Source organism: Dermacentor albipictus, chromosome 1, assembly GCF_038994185.2.
Source record: "Dermacentor albipictus isolate Rhodes 1998 colony chromosome 1, USDA_Dalb.pri_finalv2, whole genome shotgun sequence".
Classification (NCBI taxonomy): domain Eukaryota; kingdom Metazoa; phylum Arthropoda; class Arachnida; order Ixodida; family Ixodidae; genus Dermacentor; species Dermacentor albipictus.
In genome coordinates, this window is record NC_091821.1 from 239,294,972 (window position 1) to 239,314,361 (window position 19,390).

Below are 19,390 nucleotides of genomic sequence, written 5' to 3' on the forward strand. Positions count from 1 at the left end.
GGCGTAGTTAGAGCGGTCTGAATATTCTTTGCGAAAGAACGCAGGACATGTGCTGACCAGACCACCTGATTATTTCCAGTCCTCGACTGTGCTTGCCTTCTATTGGCACCCATCTGTCCTATGGATTACATCACCTCCCCATCTCAATTTTTTTCTTCTTAATGTCAACTACAAAATCGGCTACCCCCGTTTGCTCTCTAATCAACAACGTTATGACTACAATTTTTCGTTCCATCGCTCGTTCCGCAGTCCTTTACTTTTTTTCTCAAGCTTCTTTCTTAGCCTTAACGTTCATCTACCCCATACGTTAGTACCGGTGGAATGCAATGATTGTACGCTTTTCTTTTCACGGATAGCCGTAAGTTACCGGTAATGATTTGGTAACGCCTGCGGTAATGCGCTTCCAGACATTTCTATCCAGCTCTATATTTCCTTCCCTTGATCAGGGTCCACTGTGAGCAATTCACCTAGATAAACGTACCTCTTGCGCAGACCCCAGAGGCTGACTGGGTATCATGAATTTTTGTTCTCTTGCCAGGGTATTCAACATTACCTTTGTCTTCTGCATATGAATCTTCAACACTGCCCTTACACATTCCCGACTAAGGCCCTCAATCATCTGTTGCAATTCATCTCGAGAGTTGTTGAACATATATACATATAAGAGATACCTATATATATACTGACGTATAATTCTTTCATTTTCCATCGCAGACCGCAACTCCAGTCTTCAAGCATTGTCTTCACATGCAGGTGAGTTCCACTTTCGTTCTCTGTCCTTCGGAAGAGCGGGCCGACACGGCGGCTCGGTTACGGCTTCTCAATCCCAATAAAATGCCGTTGGTTAGCACGACGTGGAACGCCTGGGCGATGTTCCAGTTCAGCTATAAGCCCATGCCAACAGACACACAAAAGGAATACCTTTGTATTCCTTCCTCGTTAGACCGCAGCCCTGGACGATAAAAATCGAATCAATAGACCCGTTATTCCGCTGCGGAACGAGGCCGACAGAGATTGGCAATGAAATATATTGACTAAGTAACTTTCTGAATTAGTTATTTTAGGGTATATGGTGCGATTGTGGAATTCAAGCCGAACACTAGCGAAGTCATGCCTGCCAAGCCCCACATTCAGATGTATCTGTCTCCGAAATCAGCTAAAACAGTGCGTTGGCGTTCAAGTTAAGCTCTTAGCCAACTGCTATCAATCAATCAATCAATCAATCAATCAATCAATCAATCAATCAATCAATCAATCAATCAATCAATCAACAAGAAAAATTATTTTTGGAAACAAACAAATGCCAATGCGCTGCGTAGCACGCTTTAAGTGCGGATATCTCTAGTGGTGCTAGTTTCAGGATTTCTGCTCAGCAGACACGACTTTAGAACTGCTCAAAGTTCATTATTGCCTTTGTTTCAGCGTAAAAAAAAATATGAACTGAGACAAGGAGGAAACTGTGGCTTACGCCACTGCACGATGTTCCGACTTTGAGAAAATAAGAAATGTTAATAAAGCTTTTTATGTTCATGCTTTTTTACCTATTTTACAGAACTTTGGTAATGCGAATAAAATAAACTCAAAATTATGCGCGAGCCCTCAACACATATAAATAAAGCAAACATGGCTTTCGAACAAGTCTTAGATATGGATCTTTCTTCTTAATTTTGTAATGTGCCTTCTTATGACGAGTTTCTTTCAAGATTGTTTTTCCGTTCATACCTTGCTACATGCTAACCACGCAGAAATCTGTATTTTATCTTTCCTAGGCACCGCTCTCATTAATTTATTAATATTATTTATTAATGCGTCGCAAAGTTGGACATTTTCGCGCGCGAAATAGAACAGGCCGCCATTTCCTTTTCGCACAAATTTCCGCATGATTGTCTCTCCTCTTTGGTAATCTGTTATATGCGAAATGCAGGCTGCGTTATTTTGTTCTGAGTAAAAAAGAAAGCACATAAATGTGAGGTATATGCTATGGATGCGGCGCCCCACGGCCTGCCTTCTATAGAATGTCGTGCTGCGCAAGGGTCACGTTGATATCGATTGAGCTGCGACACCCGCTGCGGCCAAGCAACGTTTCTTGCTGGTAGCTAATAAGGAACTTAGCGCACAAGTGCGCTGTAGCTGCAATGCCTTCTTTAGCTGACCGAGGACACTGGAGAAACAAACTGTGAATCACGTATGATGCACGAAAGCACATAGAAAAACGGCGGGTTTAGCAATTATCTGCAATAATTGCATTTATAGGAGGAAAGCAAAAGTTTCGGAATGCATTGTGCTTAAAATACTTTCTATTTTCACTGGAATTCAACCGTCTCTGATGCTGTTAAGTGTCTGGGAAACATTTCTATGACACCCTAGAACGCATCATTAAGTAACTTTGTACAAAGGCTGTAATGAAGCTACACAAAATAAACATAGCTCGCTGGCCACTCGAACATTGCTTCATATACTTCAAATAAATATCGTGCCCCGCATGGTTTACTGAGGATACCGGGGGAGAAAACTAAATGGCATTTGTAACGCATAAAAATTGGTAGAAAGCGACTATTCAGTAACTGTTGCAGAGCACATAAGCAACCTACCCAGTGGAAATTTTCAGAACACGTCACCAAAAAGTGGCCTTCATTTTTTCAGAATACGAAGTATGTGCTGTTTTTCCTCCTGCCGGGAAACACGTAACGGAGTAGCTCATAATTAGAAACAGCCTTACAATGAAATCGTTAAATTCAGAAGTGATACGTGCCATTATAAAAAAATCAAGTCATAGTTCTATTGCTATTGAAATGACTCTTCATGTTAGACCAAGGTCATTCTCACGAGTATATCTGCGATAAGTCGTGATAATCCAATGAAATTCGATAGTTACGCCTGTAAGCAGTTCATTAGATTTTTGATGTTGATAAGATACTGAGACATCGACACTGTGTAGGCGATCTCTGGACAGAGATAAAAAGTTCCAGCATTCGATAATCCAATGATTTCATGCCGTAAGGCACACAATCGTAAGGTGCGGCTGATTATAAAGCTTTATCCTGAACCTCCCGCTCGCCCCCAGGTTAAATGTAGCAAGCTGATTCGAATACGGATATAGCGGTCCCCAAAATCTGGGCATGATGAAAATCGCGCAAGCTGACGTTTGTTGCGGTGGGAACTGCCGAGCGCCGGGAGTTCGCAACGCGAGCGTATATGGTGAATCCCGCGCGTCGTCCGTTACAGGACATCCCAAGAAGGCACAGAGGACAATCCTCGCTGTCCAAAGAAAAGTAAAGAAAACCGTTAGTAGTAAAGAAAACGGTTTTCTTTACGTAATAATGTAACGATTTTCTTACGTGGTAAAGAAAACCGTTACTTATGTGGTGACTCTGCTTTTCCCTTATGATTTCTCTCTATATAGGTGTATATATATTAAGAAAGGAAATTTAGCTTCAGCTGTACTTTTGTTGAGCTTTCCAGCATGCCGTCGAAAGTGGCTACTTTCAAAAATGGAAGGGCAGATTACATCATTTGACCCCCACTTTTGACACTGACGGGGGGGGGGAGGCAAGTGCCCCCTTTGCCCCCCCCCTCGGTATATACGCCTATGGTTTGTGCCATGTACTCTGTTGCTACAGAAGGAACACAGGTGCCTTTTATGAGCCATGCAAAGGCGTCACTGTAGTTACTGTAGCTCAGTGGATGTGGCGTACTCCTGCTGAACACGGTTTCTCGTGTTAGACTCGCTACCGCGGAGGCCGCGATCGAATGGAGACGAACGCATAGTCACTTCAGTACTTAGTTTTATGTGAACTTAAAGTACAAGATGTAGGGTAACGTAGTCCACAGCCTTCTACTTCGGTGTTTCTTACATCCCTATCCCTAGTCACTTTCCCCCATCCCTAGTCACTTTATGAATCCGTAAGGACAAAGATTTGGCTATAATAGCCGCTAAACGTTACATAAATTTTATGTCTCAGAACACCAGCTTACTTTAGATTCGTGGAAAACCGTGTTGGTCATAACACGACATGATCTGACGCTAGATAGTAAAGCAAAGTCTCACACTGTGTGTCTACTTTTTTATCTCTGTGGTGTCTTTTTCTAACTACACAAAAAAAAAAGACAGGGCATTCGAAGTTCTCTTCCAAGATCAAGAAAGTCGACGTGGAAATATGTATCGTCGTGGAGATGCGTATCTCATAGAACTCTACATGTGCTAAATTTGTAAGTATAAAATGACATCATTAAAGAAAACCTCCTTATTTACAGCAAGCTAACGGAAAGGAAATCTTCATACGAGATGCCACACTTAATTGGTTTTCAGAAGTCGCAGGTTCGGATCATGCCACCGTTTACAACCGTTAATCGAGCGGTATTGAATATACGTGAGCCTCGACTCCAGAGCGCTTCCAGGACTTTTCGACCGTTTCTCATTAGACGGCGTTTCATTTCCTGCCAACTGCTTTTACCATTCCGAATGTGGCAGCTCATAATATAGAAACAGCGCTTTCGGTGATGTAGTAATTAAGGAGCGCGTAATATGCCTTGTTTTGATCTCCTATACAGGTAACGCAAAACCGTGCAAAACCAAATAGCCACACTCACGGCAGATAATAGCTCTGAAGGCATGTCTGTACGCTTAAAACATCTCTGTGCTCGTACCGTGACCGGAGACGGTGCGTGTGCGCGTGTTTATTTAAGGAAAACGTCCTAAGCACCGTGATATTGCCCCCACTCCTGTCTTGTGCTTTACTGTATGGCGATTTTTTTTACCGCGGCACATCGAGTATTTTTCGCCGTATAACAGCGCTGTACTGTGGCGAAGCTGATTAGGAATCAATTATTATGCAACTGCATACAAAACCCTTGCCGTAGGGTTTTACATCCTAAAGACACGACGTTAAGTTGAGGGACGTCGTTGTAGAGGGGCTTTGGACTAATCATGATCACTTCGGCTTCTTTAGTGCGTCACCCAAAGCTCGCGGTGCACGGGCGTTTTTGCGTCGGGCGTCTCCACTCGCAAAGCGGACGCTGCGACTTCGCGACCAACAGGACACACCATAGCCGCTGGGTCATTTGGGAAACAACGTCGGTCCTAGGTTTGCTTACCCCGATTCGAGGGCGCGTATACATTCACTGCGATCCGGACCTTGGCTAGGCACCTTCTATGGTCACATTCGATCCCCGTCACACGGACATTGCGATCACACCAACGACGTTCGATCGTTGCCTATACTTGACTGCAGAACCGAAGAATGTTCAACCGTTTAACTAGGAGTCGTAGCAGTCGTAGCCGACAGAAATGTAAACACAGTAACCACATTTCATGTTGTTTTCCTGGCTTTGTCAACGCTTCGCCTGCTTGTTGGACGCCTGCGCCACCTTTATAATTTGAAAGGAATTCATCATAGTTTAGCTAACTAGACACGTCATAATTATTTTCTTACATAGCGTGATCGTCAGTAATTCTTAGATCACTGCGCGGAAAAGCTGCCTTTTCACGTCCACGTAGCTTCACTGAAGACCGGCCGATTCATATTGCAACTGACAATGTAATTGCGTTGAAAAAAAAAGTAGCTAAAAGTAATTAAATAGAAACTTTTAGCACACAAAAGTGTGTTATTTTTATAAAAAAATACCGAAGAAACAAATTAGAATTTGCAATTGAAAGCATTAAAGTCAAGCAACCTGCTCCATGTGTAGTTGCAAAACCCTGGCTACATTGGGCAATTTACAATGAAAACAAATTAATTTGTAACGATTGTATTTTATTATCACTTGTTAAACAATTACAATTAGTTCGCAATTAATATAATTTGAAAGTGTGCACAATTGTAATGTAGGTAGGCACAAAAGTAAGGCAACCATGTGTCTTCCTAAAAGTCTGGTATTAATGGTAAAATTTTGAACAAATTGCGGCATATCTTGACTTTAGTTCCTTGTGAAAACAAAAAGCAAACATTTCTATACAATTGTAAGATACAACAATGTAGCAAAACTTGACCATTACTTATAAACGGCCTGTTTTGACAGCATGCCCACTGGCCGCAGTTTCGCACATAGATTACAACATACGAATTGAAAAACAGCCAATCCGACAAACTAGTCTTCCTCAATAATTTGGCCAAGAAGTTATAACAACGAAAGTGTGTCTGTCGCATTTACGAAAGCGTCTATGTTCCTGTCAAACTGAAATCCAAGCAATGTATGACGTTTATCTACTGTCATGTCATCTTATATTTTCATAACTAACTCAGTGATTTGCGCAATAAAGCGTTGGCTAAAATATTTAGAAAACAAGTTATGTACCTGTGCGTTTTACCAAACGTTCCTTCTCTTATTTAATGCATGCATCATGTGACATTGTAGCAGACGACGTAGCAGACGCCACGATCATCACGGGCGCTTTTTCGCGAATTTGTTGCTTGAAGAGCATTTAGTAGCATTCGAGGACGCAGAAATGAGTCGGGGATATCGCCAGTCTTCTTGCACGTTTATATTGCCCCCTTGAATGTGTACAAGTGCCCAAAGACGTAGCACAGTTTGCGCATTTCTGTTCGCCCACAGTTTGCGCACACTGTTGCGAAGTCCAAATTCTTGCTTATACGGATGACGTTGCAGTGTTTTGTCCAGACCAATGAAGGATGACTTGGGTGCTTATTATATCGCATCAGTTTTGTTAACGTAGCGGTTGCGCTAAAAAATGGCATAAATGTGTTAGTTACTTATACGGGGATTTGCAGACGGCGCTTTCAGAAACGTTTTAACTTTCATGGCCTGTTGATTTGGTGAGCATGTGGGATTCCCAATGAAAATTTGCAGAGAGAGTGCTGTTTACTTGTGGCGGAACACAGTCAAGCTATTTCATAGAACAGAATCGTGCGATGGATGCGACTAGATTGCATTTGCTCGTGTCATAATTTGAAGTGTGTTCTTTGTGAGCTTACTGCGCTGCGTGCTTCCGTGCGAACGCAGTCTGCTACGCGTTTCCATTGCCTAGATCGTAATGGCATCTGCCTTGCCAGGCCGAATGATTCGTTGCTACGTGTTAGCTTCGTGGTTGTCTTTAGTTGTAGAAAGGCAAAGGATGCGTTCATACGTGGGTACCAAGCTGAATAATACGTCTCGATTGTTGTAACGGCAATGTTCATTAACTTTTGTTTGAATTTTATTTTTTAGACGGCTTCCTTGCTGCTGAGAATGAGCAGCCGTTTTGTTTCTTTGCTTTCTGGTTGACCTACGAAGCTCCGTATACGCGTTGTACTTCTGCACCCCCCCCCCCCCGCCTTCTTTTTCTCGCAAGTTACAGCAGTTCCAGTTTACTAATAATTTTGCGAAACCTTGGAATAAACTGCCGATTTCTGTATGCTACATATGTATGAAATAAAAATGAAAATAAGTGATTCACTAGTCAATTTTGGATCGTCGGATAGCAGGACTTTCCAACATGACAGCCCTGTGACGAAGTCACAGCTAAATGCTGGCCTGTGCAATGGTCACTACCGAGAGCTTTGTGCGAGATTCAGATATGATTATGAACTCCGATACATTCCCACATACCTGTCGGCCGCCCGCCAACAAATTATAACCACGATCACGTTTCCGTAGGAACCTTAATCGGTAGAATCGATCACGCTGAGCCAGTTACGGCGTTCATTTACTCTTCGTCTTGGATGCGAAATCAGCACACGTGTAGGCAGCCCTTCCCATAAAAATGTCGTTGCCGATGCCAGGTAACTTACCGAGGTGCTTACCCAAACGGCGTCACTTCAGTCAATGCCTCCTTTTCTTCAGTGTACCTACGCCAAGAAGCGTAGTCATTGCCATGGTATTTAGGTAGAGTGGCCGATAATTTGCAGCGAATAATGGAAGCATCGTCTAGACTTCGGTTTTATTGATGGGCACCAATGACACAAAGAATAGTATGCGGAAGGTGGTCACTGGAGTCAGGAAGGCCGCGAAGTCGTGCTCAGCAGCAGCAAACGCTCCACACAGGCACTCAGCCATCGCAGCAGGTTCACAAACTTTGCACAAGCGTCGGCACAGCGCAGAGGTATACGCCGGTAACGCATACCCACCTTTGACTGAAGTTCCCGCGCCGCATCGAAATTCTTTGTCTATAGGCTTGCGCTGCAGAAATTATGTGGCTCACTGCTGCAATTCTTACCTGGTTCACGTCCCGAGAAAAAAAAAAAAGGAAAGTTTGAAGGCGATTCCACCTCTAGCTGATGTCGATGAAAGGCAATGTCTTCCTTGGCGAGGTCGGGGTGAGAGTGGGGCGTTTGAAGCGTACATTTTATTGTGAGCCGCGCTGGAGCGACAACGTCCGGCGTCTCCAATCGGAAAGCGGACGTCGCCAACCAACAGGACACCGTAACCGCCGGGCCCCTTAAGAAAGAACATCGGTCCTCCTCTCTCATCCTAGAGTTACAGCATAGGTAGCATATACGTGCAGTAAATAGTGCAGCGTGGCTAACTAGAACGCACTAGCTCATGTCAACGACTTTGTCTTTCCTATCAATATTATTTTTGTCTGTCTCATTCCACGATGCCCCCCCGATGTACTGAAAGTTACCGTTCGCGATCGCGGCATACCGCTCGTCTACGTGCTGAGGGCGGAGTCACATCGCATGGCACTTTATGGCGTCACCCGTTGCGTGAGGGGAGTAGGAAGAGCGTCGGACTTTGAAAAAAGTTAGGCGCGCAGACACGGACACTTGCGTCCATGTCTGCACTGCCTTCGCAGTATACGCCCACATATTCAGATATCGCTATATCCAGGCTCGCCAAGGAAGACATTGTGTTAAAAAAAAATCCGCACGCACGCACGCACGCACGCACACACACACACACACACACACACACACACACACACACACACACACACACACACACACACACACACACACACACTGAGGAGTCAGGTTTGTGGCGAAGGTCAGTACCCTTGATATCATTAAACAAGAACATTTCATAAAACGAAGCTTTATTGCGCGCATGGAAGCCCCCTGCTCCCGCTTTCGACGACACATACTGGCGCGCGCGCGCGCAGAGTGATAGGCATAATAAACCAAAAGAGGGTGTGCTTCTTAGGTCTGAACGACCTCCTTATTGTTTATCGTTTAACTGAAAACGCGGCTTAATTTGTACTGTGCGTACCCACTGTCAAAGGACGACTATACGAGCCACGTACCATGCTGCGCAAATACTACAGTATTACGCAATAAGATTGAGAGGCGGGCTAGTTGGTTTGAACTCATTGTGGAACGTTTTGCGCACACTAAGCGAAGACAAAAATAAAAGGACACAAAGACCAGCGCCGTCTTTGGATCCCTTTCTTGTTGTCTTGGTTTAGTGTGCGCAAGACTTTCTACAGTATTTGCAGTACTAGCACAGCATCACGCAATTTACAGAGTGTGCCAACGATCATGCGCCAAGATTTTAAAGTATACAAATGCCACGTAGCTGGACAGAACCAAGGTAATGTCGTTTTCATTAACTTGAAGACACCCAGATTTATTCTTGTGTTCCGCCTAATTACATTAATAATGTTGAATAATTAACTTCTCAAGTATTGTAATTAGATTAAATGTGTCAATGAGAAAATTGTAGAGCAACAAGAACAACTCCCAATACAGATTTCTGTTACTCCATACGTGCTACACAAAAGATTTCTTCCGAGCGTAAAAGCCCGCGAATACACGCAACGTTGCCGCACGACAATCCCGCTCGAGGCACATTGTGTGTATTCTAGGGCTTCCTTCCCGCTCGGAAAGAACACTTTTATTTAGCACGTATTGGGCAACAGAAAGCTGTATCGGGAATTTTTCATGTTGCTCTACAATATTCTGGCTGGCACTTTTAATATAATTATGATATTTGGGAAGTTATTTAATTGAGACTAATTATGTAATTAGGGGGAAGGCAAAAATAATCTGAGTATCTGTAAGCGACGGCAAATAACGTTACCTTGGTTCTATCCTTCTACGTGGCATTTGCTTATGTTTAAATCTTGGTGCATGATAGTCGGGGCACCCTGTATATTAACTGTACCGATCGAAAATGAAAGGATAGCCGGCCGTTGCTGCCAGTGGGCAGCTGGCCTATATTTCTTCACAATAGGGTGTAAAACGTGTTGTGAGTCAATAATGCGTGTTTTTTGCAAAGAGTGCCAAAATTTTCTGAAGATAGAGCGCTCAAGTTAAAAATGGAATCACCTCCCTGCCTCCATCGCCAGCAACCCTCAGCATGCATAAAGACTGCGAAATTGAACACGTGAACATTTCGAACAGTACTCCTCTCTGTAACGCTGCAATGGCATTGAGAGTATTTAAATAAATAAATAAATAAATAAATAAATAAATAAATAAATAAATAAATAAATAAATATGATTTGTTAGAAAAGGCGAATTATTGGGGACGGCGGACATCAGAAAAACACGTTAGGTGTTCTAATTAATACAATAATAGTTTCAATAGTTAACAGATCACGTGAGAAGTCCTTATCCGAGACCGCGCAGCAGGAGACGGCTGGGAAACAAACTGGGCGCTTCAGGAATGCAAGAAACCACGTGCAGAGGAAACGTAAGTTGTGGACGTCCTCTGACGTTTCCCAGTCTGTGTCACGTGGGCCAAACCGTCTTTCTTATTTCGTCATTTTACAGTGCACTAGTACACTGTAGTCGTGGTGATTACGGTTCGTGGTGGGCACTTCCTTCACACGTCATAGATGCGCCAGAACGAAGCTTTGTATACTAGCTGTTTTGTCGACCTTGTCTAGGATTTTACTTGACGGCGCATGGTAGGGGTGCTTTTCTTCTTGTGTGTGCCTGCCGCCCCTGAAGAAGTGATGATCACGACGTTTGTGACCGTTTAACTCTTTCTTACCATGCCTTTAGCAATCGATCAATTTGATCCATAGTTTTTCTACACGTTCTTAAACCTGTCTCTTGGAATTATCCTACTAGCAACGCTACGCACCGTGTGAAATGACGATTCAGCTTAAGCTATTGGTCAGATTTGACAATTTTTGACATATTGGGGAGTTCGAAAAAAAAAAAAAACTTGACTGGAGCTGTTGTTGAAAGTAGCCTGCAGTGCTCATAGCCCTACCTCAATCAAACGACAAAAAAATTGCGCTTAGAAGCTTCTGTCGGCTTGTCTAATTTTCCCATACGACGTCTAAGCTGTTTCAACGATGTCTGAATCAACGGCAGGTGCTCATGAGTGCGTCTTATTTTGATGATTGTGTTCGAATAATATAAAGTGCAAATTTATTTTTCTCATCGTCGGTTGCCTTTCTCCATTCGACAACGTATGTAGAAATTATTGCAAGGAATCCATCCCGTCATGCGGGCATTTCACTCACAGCAGAACACGCTTTGATAATTTTATTCGACCTATATATAAAGCGCAACTTTACTTTTCCCATCGTGGATTGCTTTAATATATGAGCGTTTTGACGCCATATATAGAAATTATTACGAGCAATCCTTCCCGCTGTGTGGTGTTATCATTCGCACAAGAGCACGCAGTCAGTTTCAAACCGACCTTCGGCCAAAGCTTGACTAGCACTGTATTAATTCTCTTACATTTTGAGCACCGCTCGTGCGAGTGCTCTTATTCATTATTGTACGATATTGTGGAACACTTCACATTACTGTACAGTACTGTGCAGGAACTGAACAAAGCAAATGGAGGCTCCAGCACTAGTTGAACGCGGACTAGACTAGCTTGCTTGCACAGAAAAGCTGATCGACCGCAATAATCAACTAATGAAGTATGAGGAGGCTTCTGCATACTCCCTGACCTGACACCCATTGCTTCGCGAGCCTAAAGAATGCACCAAAAAACAAGCCAGGTGCCTGCGCCAATTACAAAAACAAATGTTCCCTGTGCAATGTGAACATACCCGTTTTAACTTTTGTGAAGCTACTGCTTTCCCGCATAGAATCGACATCACTGTGGCCAATATTGACATCAAGAAATTTGCATAATACTTTATTGCGTGTTCTGACTTGAAAAGTTGAGCATTAGGAGTCAGGCGCATATTTTGTTTATATTTCTGAATTTTCTTTTACTCTCAGTACTTATTGTTTTCGGTGATGTTCCTAGAGGTGTTTCTTTCGAGTTTCACATAAACATTCTCAACAAAGCTCCCTCCACAGTTATTAGTGCTTTACATCTTGACAGTGTTCACAAGACGCACTAAAGACGAAGACGACAGGAACACATAGGACAGGACGGGCGCTGAACTTCGAACTAGCGTTTATTTCAAACTATCACTCATTTTATGCTCTGCGCTTCAGGTGCAACATGCATGCATCATCATACAAAAGATTGCACAAGTCAGTCAGCTCATACTTTCACGTGTCTATATAGGTACCTCGAAAGAAATATCTATCTAGACACGCGAACGAATTGACTATACACTCTTGTGTATGAACTCATTGACTTAGTGCCCATGCCAGCAGTGGAAGGCGGAACGCTACCGTGGCTCTGCTGCATACAATCTTTTGTATGATGACGCGTGCATGAAGCACCTGATGCGCAGAGCATAAAATGGACGATCGTTTGAAGTAAACGCCAGTTGGAAGTTCAGCGCCTGTCCTTTCGTATGTGTCCCTGTCGTCTTCGTCTCTGAATTTTATGTGTCACATACGTGTCGAATACTACGCCTCTAAATAAAACGTTAAAACATAAGATCACCGAAATTCAGCATATTTCTAGCAGTAAGGAAATAATTACATTAGCGGTGCCAATGATGGGTCATTGCCGATATTCTGCAGTGCCAACGTCACAGTGAAGCCAAGGACACTTCATGAGCCGTAATCACCACATCGAAACAATAAAGATGGTTCGCATTGCGTGGTACGGCTTGTACACGTGGTTTCCCCACATGCGCCCAGTTTCAGTTTCCCAGCGGGAACAGTAAGAAAATTTCTTCTGCTGCTTGCAAGACCTAGGAGAAGGACTTCTAGCGCGATCTGAAAATTGATATCAGATCATTTCGTCAATCGCTACGAACTTTACATTCTCTGAAGCCATATAAATGCGCTAGTTGACGTTAATTAGTGCATATAACTAATTAGCGAGAAAATTAGGGCCATAGTCTGTGTTCCGACGTCCGCCGTTCTCGATTATACTGTTTCTTTACAAAAATCGCGCTTTTATACTGAGCGCTTTATATTTAAGAATTTTTGGCAGACCTCAAAAGCACATCGTGTATGACTAGAGAACGCTGATGTGGCGTACATCATAGATGGAATTGGCGTTTTTTTTTCGTATTTTTCTGCGTACTTGACCCTGATTTGAAGCAGGTAGCGTGTTGGAAGAATCTTTGGAGTGGACGGCTCCATGCCGAGTGAGAATTTGTTCTCAATATACATTTTGCTCTCTCCGGGCCCCTGTACAGGTATTGCAATTATGTGGAGCAGCTACGTCGTGCCATTTTCTGCACGGTACGAGTGAATATATAGTGTGTGTTGTTGGTCATGTGCATAGTTTTCACGGCCTTCAGCTCCGCTCCAGGAAGAACAGCCGCAGCGTGAAGGCTGCTATGACGACGCAGTTGAGCAGAGGCCTCTCCTCGTTGCGTAGAGGCGCCCGTCCGCCTTCGCTGGTGCCGATTTCCTGCAAGAAAAAAAAAACACACATTTCAGGAATTTGAACATATATATTTTTTCGATACAACTTATCGCGATAGCTATGCAATATTCGGTTAGTGGGTAAGTTTTGACAGGAAAGAAAAAAGAATGGTGGTTAAAAAGGAAAATGAAGCGTACGGCTGATTCTTAATTCTATTACACTGTTTTCCTGCTGAAGAAAACGGTGAAGCTGACATGCATCCAAAGGGGGTAAGACACACAGAACGCCTATTTCACCGTGGCCGCCACAGCTTCCCGGTCTGGTCAGACGTGCTTAGAGAAAGTGAAAATCTTCATCACCCATTAATAAAGGGAAAATGAGACATACAACCAGGCGTAGCGAATTCCTACAAAAATCCATACGGGTTCCTCAAAAGAAAAGCCTCGCAGTTGAGGAAAGAAATCTTCCTCGTCTGAGACTCGAACCCGGGACCACCGCATTTCCTGTGCAGCCGCTCTACCATCTGCGCTAACCAGGTGGCTAGGAGATGGCACGGCGCAGTCGAATTCATCAACAACTGGAAGGAAAGGCAAGAGTTTGACATAATTTCTACATTTATAGAAATATAAATGATATATTGATATATAAGTGAGTATATGATATATAAATGAATGTATAAAGGATACACGAATTGACCTCCGTGCTGCCTCTCGCTTCCATGCGAACTAAGCGGCAAAAACAGTGCACACGAAGCTAACAGCACTCCGCGCGCACTCTGTCACCATCGTAGATCGCTTTCAAGATAGGGCCCACGCGGCTGCGCCAAGCTACTACCGCTGCAGCAGAACGCCACGCCCCCTCACTCCCATCGCGCGGTGCCTTGCGCGCGACGGCAGACGGCGCGCTTCGTCCCCGCTTTCCTCCTTTGCGCGTGCGAGATTGAGCCGCCATCGTCTGCTCACCGTCGCACGCTTTCACTCGCACATACGGCATACGGCGCGCCGCGACGATGTTGTAGCCCTTCACCGAGAACATCACGGCGACGGTGGCGCCGACGGTTGTAATGCACCTAGACTGTCCATGTATTTGCTATTGCAACAAAATGAACTCATGCACCTTTATCACACTCGCCTTTATACCGCGCACTTTGTATGGTATGCCTTCACAGGGCATCAGCGGCCTTGCATGTCCGTCCCCCTTTAACCCCCTCGCCAACGTCAGTAGAAAAGAGACGGTTAAAGGGACTGACAACTGGCCAGAATATTATGCGAGATGTTGATGGAAATGAAATCACCATGATTTATAGTGATAGAATCCAGCATGCTGATCACGATTTAAGTAGGAATTATAATTTTAAATAGGCAAAGAAATTCTCAAAAACCAGCAAGTGGCGAGATCTGGTGGTGAAATCTTGGTACTTCGGATGTATTTTATGAGATTACTGTACGTAAGTCGACGATTATAAAGTACATCATAGCTATAGCCTAAAATTACTGTTGCTTTATTATTAGACCTCAGAAATAAAAAATGTATGCATGGCTACAGCAACATGCTAAACTCCGTGTCACATGTGAAGACGTCGTTTCATTTTCAATCCAATTGGTTTTGTTTTGACTGGTTAAATGCCAAAGCAGTTGGGCAGGAAACCACCAAAAACACAGCTATTATCGCAGAAATCTTTTACCAATAGGGAAAACATGAATCGCAGGAACATCGGCTTGATAAACAAAATCAAACTTTGTTGCACCGAAGCCACGCTTGTCATCTTCCTTCCACTAATGCCACGTATAATCGCTATGGTGCTTACCTACCGCCGTTTTCAGCATGTTTCCAGTGAACGACTACATCCTCACTGCAGATAGAAAAATTCTCATCAAAAATATTCCACAGCGTTTTCTGTCTTCAGGTACCAGGAAAAAATGGGTACCATGAAAATTGGTTGTCAGTCCCTTTAAAGGACAGTGAAGACATGCCGTGCAGGGTGCATGCAGAGTGGGCGTGGCGAAGCGGCTGATATCTTCTCCCCCCCCCCCCCCCGGATGTTGTGTGTCTTCTATTTTCTGTGCAAACACCCAGTAGAACAGACACAAAAGTTCACGGGGTGCTCATCCTAGTAGTGTTAAAGTTGTTAATGCTGTAAGTGGGTTTGATTATACTTCTTTCTAATTAAAATGTTATTCTCCTATGTTTGTTTTAGCTACCTGGTTATAACAATTATCGGTTGTAACAATGGGATTTCCTTGGCATTTGAATGTTGTTTGACATGGTTTCAACTGTAGTTGTATGATAGGTTCAGCACAGGGAAGGTATATAATGCATGAATAAATGTCACTTGTGTATTAGGTTACGTTATTTCTGTAACCTAGTGCACACACATCCTCAGCAGCACGCACAAGACATGTCATGTACACCACTACGGCTGCATCCCTGATACAGCCTGCCTGATCTTTTTTCAATATTGCTGGTGATGTCCTAACAAGAAAAGAAAAAATGGCTGAGAAAAACCTTGAAAAGCAATCGTTTGCAAGGATAAAGAATGTGTGAAATGCTATACAAAGGACGTACTGAAAGAGCCAAGTCAACACGTTCTGTTCACTGCATTGGAGCAATGGTAACGTAAGTTAGGGAGAAAGTAACGTGTGAAAGTAAGAGTAATGATTATCAATGGCACTGCATTATTTCGCTTGTGGCATCCCTGTCAGTAGAAGTTTTGGCCTCAACGTTATTCATCACTAAGCAGGAACTTAAAAATGAGTCAACGAGCCTAAAAAGCATGCAGCCTCTAACACAGTGACTGCCTCTTCATCTGTGGCCTAAATATTGGTTAAAAAAAATTGGATTTAAAAATTGTGCAAGGAGACCAAGTTCGATCGTCCCCTCAAATGACATGCTGTTGTCACATTGACAGGTGCTTGTTAACCATGAAAACAAAGTCATGTGACTGTTTCCCACAAAATAAATGAACATAAGCATGATGTACCAAGATTATCTGAACCAAATATATTTAAATAGTAAAATATAGACGCACCTTGAGAAAAAACGATCGCATGTGTTTTGCCAAACAACTACAAACAGAAGGTGTCATAAAGCTGCGTGCTTTAATTGAATAAATATAGCTCCCTTAGACAGAGGGTTTGTGAGAGAGGTAGTCTAGCTGTCCAAGTGTGTAGCTTGACATACGCAACATGCAATACAATATCATGCAAAAAGGAATGTGTATACATCACAAAGAAGTAAAAACTTGTTTATTTAATCCACACCATTCTTTCTGTACTATCAAATAATTTTATTACTGTTTAAAATATTGTAATACACATTTCTATTTTTCAAATTCTTATTTTACATTAAGATGTTTTTATAGGACCCCACCCCTCCTCGTTAGAAAGCATGCTACATATAATCGATGTTTTCTTGTCCAGTTTCCTGCAGGGATGAACCAAATTGTTTGAGGAAGAAGCAGGCAACGGAAAATAATTCAGGTGGTGGCCCTCACTGTGGGAGAATTCTGCTTTCCCAGTAAACAAGTTCAGAGTCGAGAGAATAGCTGAAGTTTGCTGTCTTGGGTTTTACGTCCCGAAAGAAGGACCTGCTTTTGAAGCATGCCATAGTAAGAAAAACCAGAGAATTTTGGACTACCTGGAATACCAAGACATGCACTTAAGTCTAAGTATTCAGTGAAATTCGGCCCCCTTGGCTGGGACTGAACACTGACTTCTAGCTTGGCAGCATAATTCCATAGCCACTATGTTACCGCGATGACTGAAGAAATGGCAACCTAATATAACGTAGTTCCATGCTTTTAAAGCTTTGTCACCCTGTGACCTAAGAAAAACGAATCATTAAGTCCCGATCCACCAGGGTGATGAACCGTTGGGATCCCTTGGTTCTGGTTCATGCTCTTTAGTTAACTCCAAGTTCAGCTCCAGAGTGAAAAAAAAAAAGAAATTTGAACTGGTTTAGAGGTTTCTGAATTCGTTCATTTGGGTTCAAATGGGTCGTAATAAAAATAAAACATTCACATGCCTCCAGTTACCATAACAACTTGCGGTGTATTTAGAGAAACAAGTTCAGTTGAATATTGTGTAGAACTACTGCAGACCATTTTTAAACTTTTTAAACTATCCTGAAAATGATGTACCATGTACTGGTGCATGCAGGCATTTCAGAATCTGTACATTCAGCATGCTTCATGGCATCCTGTATGGCTCTCCAATGCGTTACATCCCCGCTCATACAAATAATCATCATTGTATTCTTGCACCAGTATTATTACAGAATTGTTATCCAACTTTATTTTTTTCTGATTGGATAGCTGCTAGCTTTGCAACCATGCCATGAGACCTCAATTCCTCAAACTGGTAGAAAATCATGAATATACAATCATCTAGTGCAAGGAATTGAAAAACATGCTCCAAATGGAATGCAGCTTCTTGGCCTAAGGTTTGTTTGTCTGGACTCCTCGCAACAAAAATTTGGGCCGATTGTCACGTGTCATCAGTGATGCAAAGGTCGGTGTAATGGCAGAAACTGCAGTGAAATGTTTAGATGACAAGATAATAGGGGGAGAGAATGTGAGAAGGGTGCTGCACATTCTCAGAGAAGCAAGTGCGGAGGACTAAGCTTACCATCTGATCTTGATTGAAGAGAAGTGCACAGTGAAAGAGCAAAGAATGGTCTATGTGGTTGCACATCCAGCTTTCCGTGACATGGTCACTGTGTGGCTTGCAAGCTCTACACTAGGATGACTGATACTTGCACCAGCAGTTTGTGATACCACGTGACAACTGCCTACAATTTTTGTGACATGTAGATGAATCATTGTCTAAAGAAGCCCTACACCAAGAACCTTCGCTTCAATTAAGGTGAGGTGTTTGCACTTGTCACAAATAAAGAGGCTGTAAATCATCGAACCTTGTACGTTCGAGGAATTTTGACACCATACTGCGGTTATTCAGTAAAGCAGAATAATTGAGCCAAAGTTTTTGTGTCGGTACAATCATGTGAAGTTGCTAGCGTTCGTCATCCATACTGTACAAAATGAATATACTTCATCTAATACCTGTCTCACACGGGCACATTTGGAAAGCCTTCCAGTTGACAGCCTTCGAGGCAGCACAACTCTATCGACTCAAAGGAGTTGTCACGCTGCTACACGGCACTTTTGAAAGGCCGTTGAGTGGTTCAGGCGTTTCTCGCAAAATTGTGTGGCGTTGCGGATCTTTATTTTTGTTTTCATGTCATGAAAAGTAAAACGACATTAAAACCACTTAAAAGTGCTGTGGCGGTGGTATGATGGATGCCGGCAGCACATGGAGTAGAGGGAGAGCGTACCAGACAACATGCAGGAAGGAATGAACACAAGCACGTCGCTGTCGTCGAGAGTATGTGCAGTTCGCATATATCAAGTGGCAAAAATACTTTATTCAAAAATTAATAACAGTCATATATAGTATTTTTAGAGCATTTTGGTTTTGATTTGTTCTTTCTGACCGCGAGTATGAGTACACTGAGAACGAGAGGGCATGTTCGCGCTGTTTCCGCTTCTGTTGCTCAAAGGCTCTCGAGATTTCGATAGAGTTGTAGGGTGCTCCGTAGACTACTGACTACTGACTACTGACTCGGCGGCCTTCGAAACCGCCCGTGTAGCAGCTCAAACTTGACCTTTGAGTCAACTGACTATAGGTTGGAAGGCCTTCGAAACGCCCCTGTGGCACGGGTAGAACACTTAACTACTCATGTATTATGCTTTCATATTTCTAAACATAACAAAGGCACTTAGTCCTAAGAGAGCAGGTAGTGTTGTTTTCTAAAAAGTGAT

The 19,390-nt window shown here is 43.1% G+C and overlaps 1 protein-coding gene across 1 annotated transcript in view; it reads left to right on the plus strand.

Moving 5' to 3' along the window:
• The window catches only part of LOC135901568 (uncharacterized), a 1,085,637-nt gene that overhangs the window by 270,591 nt on the left and 795,656 nt on the right, over nt 1–19,390 (plus strand). The window contains exon 3 of the mRNA XM_070531118.1: nt 715–753. Within this exon, the coding sequence (XP_070387219.1) occupies nt 748–753 (6 nt within the window). The 5' untranslated portion in view covers nt 715–747. The remainder of the gene's footprint in view (nt 1–714; nt 754–19,390) is intronic.